Here is a 15,522-nt window from a genome sequence, read left to right as displayed (position 1 = left end):
CCTGTTTACCCCCGTATAACGCGGTGACGCCCCGTTTACCCCCCGTATAACGCGGTGACGCTGTTTACCCCCCGTATAACGCGGTGACGCCGCGTTTACCCCCCGTATAACGCGGTGACGCCGCGTTTACCCCCCGTATAACGCGGTGACGCCGCGTTTACCCCCCCGTACAACGCGGTGACGCCGCGTTTACCCCCCGTATAACGCGGTGACGCCGCGTTTACCCCCCGTATAACGCGATGACGCCCTGTTTACCCCCGTATAACGCGGTGACGCCCCGTTTACCCCCCGTATAACGCGGTGACGCTGTTTACCCCCCGTATAACGCGGTGACGCCGCGTTTACCCCCCGTATAACGCGGTGACGCCGCGTTTACCCCCCGTATAACGCGGTGACGCCGCGTTTACCCCCCCGTACAACGCGGTGACGCCGCGTTTACCCCCCGTATAACGCGGTGACGCCGCGTTTACCCCCCGTATAACGCGGTGACGCCGCGTTTACCCCCCGTATAACGCGGTGACGCCGCGTTTACCCCCCGTATAACGCGGTGACGCCGCGTTTACCCCCGAGTATAACGTGATTAATTTTGCATGGTTTTTTGTGATGTGGGGCCTAATTTTTATACTAATTTTTTTGTTTTTGTTTTTTTCCACCATCAAGTAATATTAGTGGAAATAAAGTGGAAATACATGTCCATTTCTCACTTTCTTTCTATAACTACTAAAATACAGCACTTCATACTAAGTTACCGGTCTGCGTGCGGTTGTACACTGTTTTTGGGGCCGTTCATTATCTTAATGCATATGCACTGCTTCCACCACCCACCGGCGCCTCTGATTAGTTGCAGTCAGACGTGCCCCCACCCTGTGTGACAGCATGTCTGACTGCAACCAATCAGAGGCGCTGTGTGCGTGTCTATTGCTCTAAATTAAATTAAAAAAATTGTCGTAGGGTCCCCCCGTATTATGATACCCAGCACAGATAAAGTATATGGCTACAGGCTACAGCCCCCAGTTGTGCGCTCATCTTGGCTGTGTATCAAAGTAAGAGGGACCGCATGCGGTTTTTTAAAATGATTCAAATAAATACATTTTTTTAAAAATTGTGTGCGGTCCCCCAATTTTGATACCCAGCCATGTTAAAGACCACAGCTGAGAGCTGGTATTCTCAGGCTGGGGAGGCCCATGCTTATTGGGCCCCCCTGCCTAAAAATAGCAGCCTTCAGCCACGCAGGATCCATTAGATGCAACAATCCCAATGTTTACCCGGCTCACCCCAATTGCCCTGGAGCGCTGGCAATCGGCGTAATAAGGGTTTAACGACAGCTTACAGATGCGACTAAGCTCTAGATTAGTAATGGGAGGTGTCTGAGCCCCCCCCCCCCATTACTAATCTGTAAGTAAAAACAAATAACCACAAATGCCAAAACAATTCTTTATTTGAAATAAAATACAAATTACCCCACCCTCTTTCATCCCTTTATTACCAAAACACCCAGGTCTGACATAATCCACACACGGTCCCACGATGATTCGAGCTCTGGTACATCAAAGGGGCCAGCGCGGGCATAGACTATGACTGCCTGCTGTGAGCTTCAGGCAGATACTGAGCCGCATCGATGTGCAGTGACGTCACTCAGGTTATTTGCGATCACAGCTTGAGGTTTCCACGGTCCTCCACCTATTATTGCAGTTAACCTGACCTCAGGTGACCTCTTGGAACTGGTTGGCCTGACCTTGTCATCTCTGCAGTGTCTTCAATAAAATGCTGCTGCACATGCGCAGATTCCGGTGCTATTTTAATGAAGACGTCATTACTGTAGCAATGCGCGCGAGCCACCAAGAGCAGCAATGACGGCGTAGCACAATTTTTAAATAAAGGGGACATGCCATATAATCGACGCAGGAGAAGGAGGAATATACACTGATGACCTGACCCACACCGCTGCACACGTCAATCAAAGTGCAGGGCATTTCTGCAACTTTGATTAAAGATATTTCAGCGACCAAAGATCTCATCTTTCTATAACAGGTATTCTGGATTCTGCATCTTAGTGCCTGTATGGCACTGCCTTTACATCACATAGCAAAATCCTGGTGGTTGGTTCCCTTTAAGAACGTGTGGTCAATCCTCAATAAGTGGGTTGATAAACAAAATCACAAAAATTGTGATAAACTCCAATAGCTGATTAGAAAAGAACGACTTTTCTTCAGTCAGGATTTGGCCCACAAGTCTTAAGAAATAAGAAATTGTGCTCATTATAAATCCTTCTGCAGTCGGGGCGGTCATCTGATTCCTGGTATTGTAGCGTTGCTTGCTTATTTACCAGTCCGCATATATAGATGCACAGTATATATGACACTGCCGGATATCATTCAGAAATGGATGTACTCCCTGCAACCTCACGTATTTAGTAGTGTTCTGTATGTGCCAACCTTAGTGTACGAACGCAGTCTGTGCCGACCTACAGCTGGTGTGTTTATAAGATTGAGATGTGTGTGTGTGTGTATGTATGTGTGTGTATATATATATATATATATATATATATATATATATATATATATATATATATATATATATATATATATATATATATATATATATATTACACATTCTGCCCTTCCGTAGTGTGTATCATTATTCTGTTGTATGTTGCAATAGAAGACAATAGAAAAGTCCATCTTGTCACTTTATTTACTCCTTGTTTTCACAGTCTGAAGAAGACAAGCAACTGCAAGATGAACTTGAAATGCTGGTGGAGAGATTGGGGGTCGGTATCCTGCTGGGTTTGTGTCTACTGGGGAACATCCATCCTTTTGTTGGTGCTCGATCTGATTGTGATATAGATATCTAAATATACGGCCATTTTTCCGAGTCCTGCCGTTTCCTTCCTATCGGGTTCTGTAGTTGTGGAGATAAATATAGTAATTCTGCATTTGCTGTATCGGAAGTTACTTTTTTCTTTCTAGGAGAAGGACAGCTCACTGTACAAACCAGCTCTGGAGGAACTCCGCAGACAGATCCGCTCATCCACCACTTCCATGACCTCTGTTCCCAAACCTCTGAAGTTCTTAAGACCACACTATGGAAAACTTAAGGAGATATATGAGAGTATGGCACCTGGAGAAAATAAGGTGAGTGTTTAAAAACACAGTTTATAGTGTTAATAGCTAGTGAGCATCTTATGATTTTTACATAGGACTGTATTTTTTGAAGCAACATAGAGCAATATTTTTTGGTTGTATACATTAATTTCTTTGTCGCTCCATTGGGAGACCCAGACAATTGGGGTGTATAGCTTCTGCCTCCGGAGGCCACACAAAGTATTACACTTAAAAGTGTAAAGCCCCTCCCCTTCTGCCTATACACCCCCCCGTGCATCACGGGCTCCTCAGTTTTTATGCTTTGTGCGAAGGAGGCACACATGCACGCATAGCTCCACAATTTAGTCAGCAGCAGCTGCTGACTATATCGGATGGAAGAAAAGAGGGCCCATAACAGGGCCCCCAGCATGCTCCCTTCTCACCCCACTCTGGTCGGCGGTGCTGTTAAGGTTGAGGTACCCATTGCGGGTACATAGGCAGGAGCCACATGCTGTTTTCCTTCCCCATCCCTTAAGGGCTCTGGGTGAAGTGGGATCCTAATCGGTCTCCAGACACTGGGACCGTGCTCCCTCCGCAGCCCCTGGGGAATCTGCTGGACAGGAGCCGGGTATCGTCAGGGACAAGGCCCTGCTACTGTGAGGTACTCTGTGTCCCCTTGGGGACGGCGCATGGAGCGCTTGTGTCATACACGCTGCAGCACTGCTGGGTGTGTTAGTGCGCCGGGACTACCGCGCTGACCGCGCTTGTTTGCCGGCCGCGCTTATAACTTTAGTCCCCGGCTTCTGCGGCCTAGTACCGCATACTCCCGCCCCCAGGCCTGCCAGTCAGGGGAAGGGCGGGACGCTGCACTGGACGTCAGCGCTGAGGGCTGGAGCATACTTTGTATCCTCCTCCCCCCTCACTGAGCACCGTGGGGCACCAGATTCCCGCACTTTCTAGGGCACGCCCACGGCCCCCTCCTCCTCACAGAACGCCGGCAGCCATTCCTGTCAGCACATAAGAAAGCCGCGGAGACACCATCACGTGTTTCTCAACGCTGGCAGGAAACTAGCCAGGTCTTTCACCGGGAAGGAACAACCACGGGAAGGGCAGTCTCCAGTCAAGGAGACCACCTATACCAAACATGGTATCCATCCACAGACAGCCGTTTCGGGGTATTTGCCCCTCATCAGTGTGGAGTAGGAATCTGGCTAGTGGGGGCAATGCCTAGTAAAAGACTACTTAAGCAAGCATTGTTGACCTTAGGGAGATCAACATATCCACTGCGGAGACACCATCACGTGTTTCTCAACGCAGTGATTCTAGAGCATTGCCATTACTCCACACTGATGAGGGGCAAATACCCCGAAACGGCTGTCTGTGGATGGATACCATGTTTGGTATAGGTGGTCTCCTTGACTGGAGACTGCCCTTCCCGTGGTTGTTCCTTCCCGGTGAAAGACCTGGCTAGTTTCCTGCCAGCGTTGAGAAACACGTGATGGTGTCTCCGCGGCTTTCTTATTGCATACTTCCCAGGGGGCAATGCTCTAGAATCACTGCGTTGAGAAACACGTGATGGTGTCTCCGCAGTGGATATGTTGATCTCCCTAAGGTCAACAATGCTTATTCCTGTCAGGATTTCTGAAGCTGGAGAGGAGAGACAACACGGCTCTGGGAGGCCCAGGCAGGGAATCTGGTGGTCACACAACCGCTTTGGGCGGTCGGTAAGCCGCACCTGTTTCTAGGTGCTGGCCCCCCTGGGTGCCGAAGTGTGTGTATATATATATATATATATATATATATATATATATATATGCTTATATGCTATACATTTACTCTGTACGGTCGCACTGTTGGTTTTTGGCTATATACCCTCCTGGATTGTACTCAGAGGAGACAACAGCATGTCGTCCGCAAAAAGCAAGGGTGCCAAAGCACAGGCTTACTTTGCAACCTGTACCTCATGTGCGGCTATGCTACCGGCAGGTTCCACCTACCCTCATTGTGTGCAATGCTCGGCCCCTGGGGCACTTACTCAGCCGGAGCCTCTGCCACTGGTGGCCCAAGTGGAACCACCTGCTACCACTGTCCAGGTGACAGGGACGGAGTTTGCAGTATTCGCTGACAAACTTTCTGAGAGTATGGATAAATGGTCTGCTAAGATACTAGAAGCCTTGCAGTCCAGGCCGGTAACACAGGCCCCGGGCACTGTTGAATCATTGACCCCAGGCCCCCCTCTGTTGGAGTAGCAAAGTGCTCCTGGGGTGACTCATAGGTCCCAAGGTGAGGTCTCTGACACGGAGACGCCATAGTGAATGACCTTATAGCGTCCATCAATCAGGTGTTGGATCTTTCTCCCCCAGCTCCTCCAATTGAGGAGTCAGCTTCTCAGCAGGAGAAATTCCGTTTTAGGTTTCCCAAGCGTACAATGAGTACGTTTCTGGATCACTCCGACTTCAGAGAGGCAGTCCAGAAACACCGAGCTTGTCCAGATAAGCGTTTTCCCAAGCGCCTTAAGGACACACGTTATCCCTTCCCCCCTGACGTTGTCAAGGGCTGGGCTCAGTGTCCCAAGGTGGATCCTCCAGTCTCCAGACTGGCGGCTAGATCCATAGTTGCAGTGGAAGATGGGGCTTCGCTCAAAGATGCCACTGACAGACAGATGGAGCTCTGGTTGAAATCCATCTATGAAGCTATCGGCGCGTCCTTTGCTCCGGCATTCGCAGCCGTATGGGCACTCCAAGCTATCTCAGCTTGTCACTCGCAGATTAATGCAGTCACACGTGCCTCTACTCCGCAGGTGGTGTCCTTAACCTCTCAGGCGTCGGCATTTGCGTCCTACGCCATTAATGCTGTCCTGGACTCTGCGAGCCGTACGGCGGTAGCATCCGCCAATTCGGTGGCAGTCCGCAGGGCCATGTGGCTACGTGAATGGAAGGCAGACTCTGCTTCCAAAAAGTTCTTAACCGGTTTGCCATTTTCTGGCGACCGCCTGTTTGGTGAGCGATTGGATGAAATCATTAAACAATCCAAGGGAAAGGACTCATCCTTTCCCCAGTCCAAACCAAACAGACCTCAACAACGGAAGGTACAATCGAGGTTTCGATCCTTTCGGCCCGCGGGCAGGTCTCAATTCTCCTCGTCCAACAGGCCACAGAAGGGTCAGACGAACTCCGATTCATGGCGGTCTAAGTCACGTCCTAAAAAGACCGCCGGAGGAACCGCTCCCAAAGCGGCCTCCTCATGACTTTCGGCCTCTTCACACCGCATCCTCGGTCGGTGGCAGGCTCTCCCGCTTTTGCGACGCCTGGCTGACACAGGTACAAGACCGTTGGGTGAGAGACATTCTGTCTCACGGTTACAGGATAGAGTTCAGCTCTGGTCCCCTGACTCGATTCTTCAGAACATCTCCGCCCCCCGAGCGAGCCGATGCTCTTCTTCAGGCGGTGTGCACTCTGAAGGCAGAAGGAGTGGTGATCCCTGTTCCTCTTCAGCAACAGGGTCACGGTTTTTACTCCAACTTGTTTGTGGTGCCAAAAAAGGACGGATCTTTCCGTCCTGTTCTGGACCTAAAACTGCTCAACAAACACGTAAAAACCAGGCGGTTCCGGATGGAATCCCCCCGCTCCGTCATCGCCTCAATGTCCCAAGGAGATTTCCTAGCATCAATCGACATCAAAGATGCTTATCTCCACGTACCGATTGCTCAAGAGCATCAGCGCTTCCTGCGTTTCGCCATAGGAGACGAACACCTTCAGTTCGTGGCACTGCCTTTCGGCCTGGCGACAGCCCCACGGGTCTTCACCAAGGTCATGGCAACAGTGGTAGCAGTCCTACACTCTCAGGGACACTCGGTGATCCCTTACTTAGACGATCTGCTTGTCAAGGCACCCTCTCGAGTGGCATGCCAACACAGCCTGAACATTGCTCTGGAGACACTCCAGAGATTCGGGTGGATCATCAATTTCCCAAAGTCAAATCTGACACCGGCCCAATCGCTGACATATCTCGGCATGGAGTTTCATACTCTCTCAGCGATAGTGAAGCTTCCGCTGGACAAACAGCGTTCACTACAGACAGGGGTGCAATCTCTCCTTCAAGGCCAGTCACACCCCTTGAGGCGCCTCATGCACTTCCTAGGGAAGATGGTGGCAGCAATGGAGGCAGTTCCTTTTGCGCAGTTTCACCTGCGTCCACTTCAATGGGACATTCTCCGCAAATGGGACAGGAAGTCGACGTCCTTCGACAGGAACGTCTCCCTTTCTCAGGCAGCCAAAGCCTCTCTTCGGTGGTGGCTTCTTCCCACTTCATTGTCGAAGGGGAAATCCTTCCTACCCCCATCCTGGGCGGTGGTCACGACGGACGCGAGTCTGTCAGGGTGGGGAGCGGTCTTTCTCCACCACAGGGCTCAGGGTACCTGGACTCAGCCAGAGTCCTCCCTTCAGATCAATGTTCTGGAGATAAGGGCAGTGTATCTTGCCCTAAAGGCGTTCCAGCCGTGGCTGGAAGGCAAGCAGATCCGAATTCAGTCGAACAACTCCACCGCGGTGGCATACATCAACCACCAAGGCGGAACACGCAGTCGGCAAGCCTTCCAGGAAGTCCGGCGGATTCTGCTGTGGGTGGAAGCCACAGCCTCCACCATATCCGCAGTTCACATCCCGGGCGTAGAAAACTGGGAAGCAGACTTTCTCAGTCGCCAGGGCATGGACGCAGGGGAATGGTCCCTTCACCCGGACGTGTTTCAAGAGATCTGTTGCCGCTGGGGGATGCCGGACGTCGACCTAATGGCGTCCCGGCACAACAACAAGGTCCCGGCATTCATGGCATGGTCTCAAGATCACAGAGCTCTGGCGGCAGATGCATTAGTTCAGGATTGGTCGCAGTTTCAACTGCCTTATGTGTTTCCTCCTCTGGCACTGTTGCCCAGAGTGTTACGCAAGATCAGGTCCGACTGCCGCCGCGCCATCCTCGTCGCTCCAGACTGGCCGAGGAGGTCGTGGTACCCGGATCTGTGGCATCTCACGGTGGGCCAACCGTGGGCACTACCAGACCGACCAGACTTGCTGTCTCAAGGGCCGTTTTTCCATCTGAATTCTGCGGCCCTCAACCTGACTGTGTGGCCATTGAGTCCTGGATCCTAGCGTCTTCAGGGTTATCTCAAGAGGTCATTGCCACTATGAGACAGGCCAGGAAACCAACGTCCGCCAAGATCTACCACAGGACGTGGAGGATATTCTTATCCTGGTGCTCTGATCAGGGTTTTACTCCCTGGCCATTTGCCTTGCCCACTTTTCTTTCCTTCCTTCAATCCGGATTGGAAAAGGGTTTGTTGCTCGGCTCCCTTAAGGGACAAGTCTCAGCGCTCTCTGTGTTTTTTCAGAAGCGCCTAGCCAGACTTCCACAGGTACGCACGTTCCTGCAGGGGGTTTGTCACATAGTCCCTCCTTACAAGCGTCCGTTAGAACCCTGGGATCTGAACAGGGTGCTGATGGCTCTTCAGAAACCACCTTTCGAGCCAATGAAGGATATTTCTCTTTCACGCCTTTCGCAGAAAGTGGTCTTCCTAGTAGCAGTCACATCACTTCGGAGAGTGTCTGTCTGAGCTAGCAGCGCTGTCATGCAAGGCTCCTTTCCTGGTGTTTCACCAGGACAAGGTGGTTCTGCGTCCGGTTCCGGAATTTCTCCCTAAGGTGGTATCCCCCTTTCATCTCAATCAGGATATCTCCTTACCTTCTTTTTGTCCTCATCCAGTTCACCAATGTGAAAGGGATTTGCACTTGTTAGATCTTGTGAGAGCACTCAGACTCTACATTTCTCGTACGGCGCCTCTGCGCCGCTCGGATGCACTCTTTGTCCTTGTCGCTGGCCAGCGTAAAGGGTCACAGGCTTCCAAATCAACCCTGGCTCGGTGGATCAAGGAACCAATTCTCGAAGCCTACCGTTCTTCTGGGCTTCCGGTTCCCTCAGGGCTGAAGGCCCATTCTACCAGAGCCGTGGGTGCGTCCTGGGCTTTGCGGCACCAGGCTACGTCTCAGCAGGTGTGTCAGGCAGCTACCTGGTCGAGCCTGCACACTTTCACGAAACACTATCAGGTGCATACCTATGCTTCGGCAGATGCCAGCCTAGGTAGGCGAGTCCTTCAGGCGGCGGTTGCCCACCTGTAGGAAGGGGCCGTTTTACGGCTCTATTACGAGGTATTCTTTTACCCACCCAGGGACTGCTTTTGGACGTCCCAATTGTCTGGGTCTCCCAATGGAGCGACAAAGAAGAAGGGAATTTTGTTTACTTACCGTAAATTCCTTTTCTTCTAGCTCCAATTGGGAGACCCAGCACCCGCCCCTGTTCCCTTCGGGCTGTTGTTCTTTGTGTACACATGTTGTTCATGTTGAATGGTTTTCAGTTTTCCGAACTTCCTTCGGATTGATTTTACTTTAGACCAATTTATAAGTTTCCTCCTTCCTGCTTTTGCACCAAAACTGAGGAGCCCGTGATGCACGGGGGGGTGTATAGGCAGAAGGGGAGGGGCTTTACACTTTTAAGTGTAATACTTTGTGTGGCCTCCGGAGGCAGAAGCTATACACCCCAATTGTCTGGGTCTCCCAATTGGAGCTACAAGAAAAGGAATTTACGGTAAGTAAACAAAATTCCCTTCTTTTCTTTATTGTCACTATGGGATGCCCCAAGATCCTCTTCTGGCAGACGTCTTCAGATGTCACCAGAAGGTCGTCTTGTAGCATTACTAAATTAATTTGAATGTCTTACAAGGAGTGAGACACATTAAGAGGCCGATTTATCAAAGTTTTTCTGCCTGAAAAGTGGCATAAAAGTTTTTAAAAATGTTAAGTGCAAAAATGCACATATATTATGTGACTTGACAGTTTCACGCCATTTTGTATAGTTCTGCCTTAATGGGTGGAGCTGGGGAGGAGCCTGGGTCAAGGTATAGCCACGCCCACTCGTCCAATTCATCAGATGTCTGCGTTTTGAACACCAGAAATGCTATTCCAGTCCCTGGACTGGAGGGGAACACTTAATGAGTTTGGCGCCTTGTACTTTGGCAATACTGGAGTATTGTGAGTGTGCATTACATCATTCTTGATGAATCGACCCCCATAGTATAAGGTAATGGTGTGGTGCACGGCATATTAATGGCCTGCTGACGTACAATCAATAGAGAAGTCGTTGTCAGGCAGCACGAGGAGAAACTAGATTCCATTAGGAGCTGTAAGGAAATAGCTCAGGTGACTGTCCGCAGCCAGTAAGGCCTGGACCGGGGAATTCAGCTTTTCGTAGACATGTTTATTAGATCCGTCTTCTCTTGGAGCTTACATGGGAATGGCTTTTTGCTGCACAGAGGGCTCTCAGAAATGAGAAGGGGACATGGGGCACCAACAAACAGCTAATTTTGCCAAGGGAAGCGGACAATAGTAGGGGAGATGTAAAATGATGTTGTTACAAGTGTTTCCCCATTCTGGGGCACAGAGGAGCCTCCACGTCTGTAGATCCTACATGAGCAGCACTTTCTATTACAGATATTCATCTTCTCTGCTCACATCTTCAGGATATTTGGCTGCGTAATGTGGATGTATGGCAAGTCTCACAGTAAATGACATGGTGACTTAATTTAATCACTTTTTTTCCTTAGCGTTTTGCTGCTGATATCATTTCCGTTCTTGCTATGACCATGAGTGGTGAAAGAGAGTGCCTAAAGTACAGACTGTTGGGTTCACAGGAAGAGCTGGCATCATGGGGGCATGAGTATGTGAGGTAAGGCAGGGCTCCCCTTTATCATGTCTCACTGGCTTATCAACCTTTTTGCCTATACTAGAGTTTTTCGGTGTAAATGATGGTCTCCTGCCTATAGCTTGGCTTCACGGTAGTACCAAGATAACAGCCATGGTGCCCTTCAGCACCCCAATACAATTATCAGAACCTGTGAATGCACGTGCCCACTGGGGGAATGCTCAGTTTAAACATCACGGTTATTGATTGACACTGGTGACTGATTGGTTACAGTAGCGATCTGATCTACTATTACAGGCAGATGCCGGCTGTGTAACACAGCGAGCATCTGCTCATTATATAGTCCACTCATATCCTCAGCCTGCTCCATACATTGCATGTATGACGTGACGAAAATGTATGTCACGGATCAATAGGGGGTTAAAGAAGTCACCTATATTTGCGCCTGTATAGTAGAGAACGTAGTGGGGAGGTGGTCACGTAGGTTGTATCTTACAATATGTATCTATGGTTTTAAATGCTGATGGTGTCAGTAAGTTCCATCGTCTCCATCCGCAGGAGGCCTTTTCAGAAGAAGTCTGTTTGGTTGCAGCTTATTTCTTGCCTTTGTTTTGACATGTACTTTTTGGGAGAATGTTTCCCATCCAGGCTTCATATTAACAATGGGCTTACTGAAGGGGATCTCAGAAGAAAAGTCTGCAGTCACTGTGTGCTGAATCCTGACTGTTGTGTGCACACACTGTCATGATTCCATGGGTTTCCCTTTCAGGTGGCGGGTCATGTGACTGTATCTTTGTGATTTGCATACTTTCCGTCACCTGACTTCTCTCAATTCTCCTGTTGAGAGAAGATTGGTGACACTAGTTTACACGTGACTGAAGTTATGCAAATAGGATACAAGCAGTCATGTGACTTCCACCTACACAGGGAATGCACACAATTCAGAGGACTACACTGTCCCTTTAATCTCTATTCAAGGGATGAGAATTATCCAGCAAGATTTGAGTTATTTCTGTACAGAAAAGTGTAATAACACAACGCTCGCTCCGCAACACAGACACCGTAGAATTTGTTACTGGATGTGGTAAAAGTGATCATACAATGGTGGGTATTTCACTAGTGATCTGCGCCTCTCACAATCTTTCTTTCTATTAGGCACTTGGCTGGGGAAGTTGCCAAAGAATGGCAAGAAGTGGAGGAATCCGATAAATCCCAGCGGGATACTCTGCTGACATTGGTGAAGGAGATTGTCCCATACAATATGGCCCACAATGCAGAGCATGAAGCCTGTGACCTGCTCATGGAAATCGAGCAAATGGACATGCTGGAAAAGTATATCGATGATAACGCATATTCTAAAGTTTGCCTCTATCTCACCAGGTGGGTCTCTATTGCCAGTCACTGCCATAAATAGGACTAATATAAAAACACCAATTCTCAGATATAGGTCATCAGAAGGTATTTGTCTTGTTCGTTAGCAACTCAAAGCTTTCATTAATTGCCCAACCATCATCACTGCTGGAAGGGGCTCAAACTTCCCAGTCTTCGCGCTTCTTGTGAAGCAGAGCGAATTACTGGTGAGACATGGTGAGATATGCTTTGAGCACTTCTTCCTCCTGCAATTTGCAGGAAAGGTGGAAAAAGGGGAGACTTTGCTCCTCGTATACCAAAACTGTCTACAGGAGGTAAAAGGAATTTTACTTTTACCTTTCAAACTGCACGTGCCCAAAGAAATGAAAAATTGGCAGACGGCTTGTTTATCTATTCCCTGCTAGTGTTTTGGGTTTTTTTTCTTCCTGTGTAGATAGTTAACAATTTTTTCTTTTCTTCCATCCAGTTGTGTGAGTTACGTTCCTGAACCCGAGAATTCCTCCCTCTTGCGTTGTGCGCTCTCTATCTTCCGAAAGTTTGATCGTTACCCAGAGGCACTGCGCCTTGCTCTCATCCTCAATGACATGGAGCTTGTGGAAGACATCTTCACCTCTTGCAAGGATGTGTAAGTATCCGCTATTTAAAGTAAAATTCTTTACCAAATGTCACTATACCTTTGTTTAATCAGTGCCAATGAGCTATATATGCTCAATCATTTGCCTTTTAATCTTTTAATATGAAAGATATAGATTTAAAAAAAAAGGTTGAAAAAAATTAAATGAAATCCATTGACCATTACATCTTCTGTTACTGCTTTCCTGGGTAATCAGGGTCTTCAGTCATATGACAATAATGCCTAATCTTTGACAAATTCCCTTTTATAAGTTTGATGCAGTTTTATACAATTAGAGAATTGAATCACACCTCATATGAGCTTCTGTAGGTTTGAAGCAAAACTTGCAACATTTTTTGGTGAAAAGCCTAGGGTGTGTGCACACGTCGTCTTTTAAACTCCGGCGAAAAAATGCCTCGGTGTCTTTTGGGCATACTTTGAGTTTTCCCATTGACTTGTACTGTAAAATATAGAGTCTTCCTAGCGGAAGAATAGTCAAGTCACTTAAATCGTTTGATGCCTTTTGAAACCTTTAGCGGTTAAAAAATGCTCAGAAGCCTGTACATACTGTGGGTAGGAAAGTATTCAGACCCCTTTAAAATTTTTCACTTTGTTTCATTGCAGCCATTTGGTAAATTGAAAAAAAGTTCATTTTTTTTCTCATTAATGTACACTCTGCACCCCATCTTGACAAAAAAAAACCAGAAATGTAGAAATTTTTGCAAATTTATTAGACAAGAAATCCTGAAATATCACATGGCATAAATATTCAGACCCTTTGCTCAGTTTTGAGTAGAAGCACTGTTTTGAGCTAGTACAGCCATGGGTCTTCTTGGGAATGATGGAACAAGTTTCTTTATCGTTCCTTTGGGAGACCCAGACCATGGGTGTTTAGCTTCTGCCTCCGGAGGACACAAAGTACTACACTTAAAAGTGTAGCTCCTCCCTCTGAGCTTATACACCCCCTGGTAGCCAGTCCTAGCCAGTTTATCGCTTTGTGTCAGGAGGCATACATCCACACATGCATTCTCATCTGATTTGTTTGATTTTTGGAAAGAGTTTGAAGAAAAGCGGGTCCAAGTCTGGACTCCCGGCATGTCCCTTCTCACCCTACTGTGTCGGCGGTGTTGTTAAGGTTGATTTACAAGGCTGAAGCCTTACATGCCGCGCTCCTTTACCATCCCTTCTGGGCTCTGGCTTGAAGTGGGAGCCAGCACGGTCTCCATGCCTGACAGGAGTCCGGTCTCCATCCACAGCCCCTTGAGGATTCTGTTGGACCGGAGCACTCATCCCCAGGGACATGGCCCTGCGTCTCAGCAGCTAAGTACCTGAGACGTTTATGTTGGGGGTCCCGGTTCTTTATTGTAAGGGGAGAGTATGCTGTATGTGATTGTTTTAACTTTTCCGGCGGGTTCTCTAGCTTTTGCCCGAGAACCGCGCCGATGGTGCCTGCTTGTCGGCCTCGCCGCTTAAATTTAGGCCCCGGCTTCGCCGGAGGCCTAGTTTCGTTTTCCTGCCCTCGCATGTCACTCATGCAGAGGGACAGGTTCGGCTCCTCCCGGCGGCCGTTCTACACAGGGGAGGGACACTCCCCACTCCTGGGGCGTCCCCCCTTCCCTGCAGGTCTCTATAGCCCTCCAGTTCCCGCTCTTTTATAGGAACGCCCCCTAGTCCCGCCCCCTCTCTTCGCTCCGGCGGCCATTTCTCAGGCAGAGTTCACTCTGCTCTGGGACATCCTGCATTCTACATCTCTGCTGAGGTGCTGCGCACTGGGGGACCGGGCTTCGGGATCTGGAGGGCACACAACACCGCGCTCAGCGGTCTGGTAAGCCACAGCCGGTCTCCGGTTGTGGACCTCTGTATATTCTCCCTGGGGTTCATTCTCTGCAAAGCCCCCACTCCAGCAGCATGTCTCACACAAGGAGCAAGGCTCCAAAGCTTTATTCTGCATGCACTGCATGTAAGCTCCTGCTGCCTGAGCCGAGCATTTATCCACACTGTGATGGTTGCTCTAACTTGGCGGTGCCACAGCCTGGAGTCTCACCCCCAGTGGTCTCTCAGGCTGCTGCTGCACCTGTGACTGAACCCCCGGCCTGGGTAGAGTCCTTTTCTAGGTCCATATCCCAGTCATTTGCTGAGTCCATGGGACTTTTGTCCAGGACTTTGATGAATATGCATCAGCCCCCCTCACAGGGTGCCTCTAATACTCTTGACAGAGGATTCCTATCCTCTGACCTCCGTCCAATCGGAGCTCACGGAGGATTCATCATCTGATCCCAGACCCGTCCTTCTAAGAGAAGGCGCAGGGTTTCCTCACCCTCCCCATCCCACGGCTCTGTCTCAAGAGCTGACTCTCAAGATAAGGAGGATGCCCTCACTGGGGGCTCGGAGGCTATGTATCCCATCGATTTCTCTGAGGGTGACTCAGATCTTAGTGATTTGATTGCTTCTATTAATTCTGTGCTGGATCTCAATCCGCCAGTGTCAGAGGAGCAACTCTCTTTGGCAGAAAAACATCAGTTTACCTCGCCTAAGAGAGTAAAGAGTGTGTTCTTTAACCACTCCAGTTTTCAGACCGCTGTGCCCAAACCCAGGGCGTGCCCTGACAAACGCTTTCCAAAGCGTGGTTCTGATGACCGGTTTCCATTTCCACCTGAGGTGGTCTCACTCCCCAAAGGTAGACCCTCCGGTGTCTAGGCTCTCAGCCCG

At 49.2% G+C, this 15,522-nt stretch overlaps 1 protein-coding gene across 1 annotated transcript in view; it reads left to right on the top strand.

Annotated features, from left to right (window-relative positions):
• The window catches only part of PSMD2 (proteasome 26S subunit ubiquitin receptor, non-ATPase 2), an 81,880-nt gene that overhangs the window by 535 nt on the left and 65,823 nt on the right, over positions 1-15,522 (top strand). Inside the window, exons 2-6 of the mRNA XM_075340342.1 lie at positions 2,714-2,770; positions 2,970-3,134; positions 10,732-10,853; positions 11,985-12,209; positions 12,667-12,825. Of these exons, the coding sequence (XP_075196457.1) occupies positions 2,714-2,770; positions 2,970-3,134; positions 10,732-10,853; positions 11,985-12,209; positions 12,667-12,825 (728 nt within the window). The remainder of the gene's footprint in view (positions 1-2,713; positions 2,771-2,969; positions 3,135-10,731; positions 10,854-11,984; positions 12,210-12,666; positions 12,826-15,522) is intronic.

This window comes from Anomaloglossus baeobatrachus, chromosome 3 (genome assembly GCF_048569485.1).
Source record: "Anomaloglossus baeobatrachus isolate aAnoBae1 chromosome 3, aAnoBae1.hap1, whole genome shotgun sequence".
Classification (NCBI taxonomy): domain Eukaryota; kingdom Metazoa; phylum Chordata; class Amphibia; order Anura; family Aromobatidae; genus Anomaloglossus; species Anomaloglossus baeobatrachus.
This window is presented reverse-complemented; position numbering and strand designations above follow the sequence as displayed.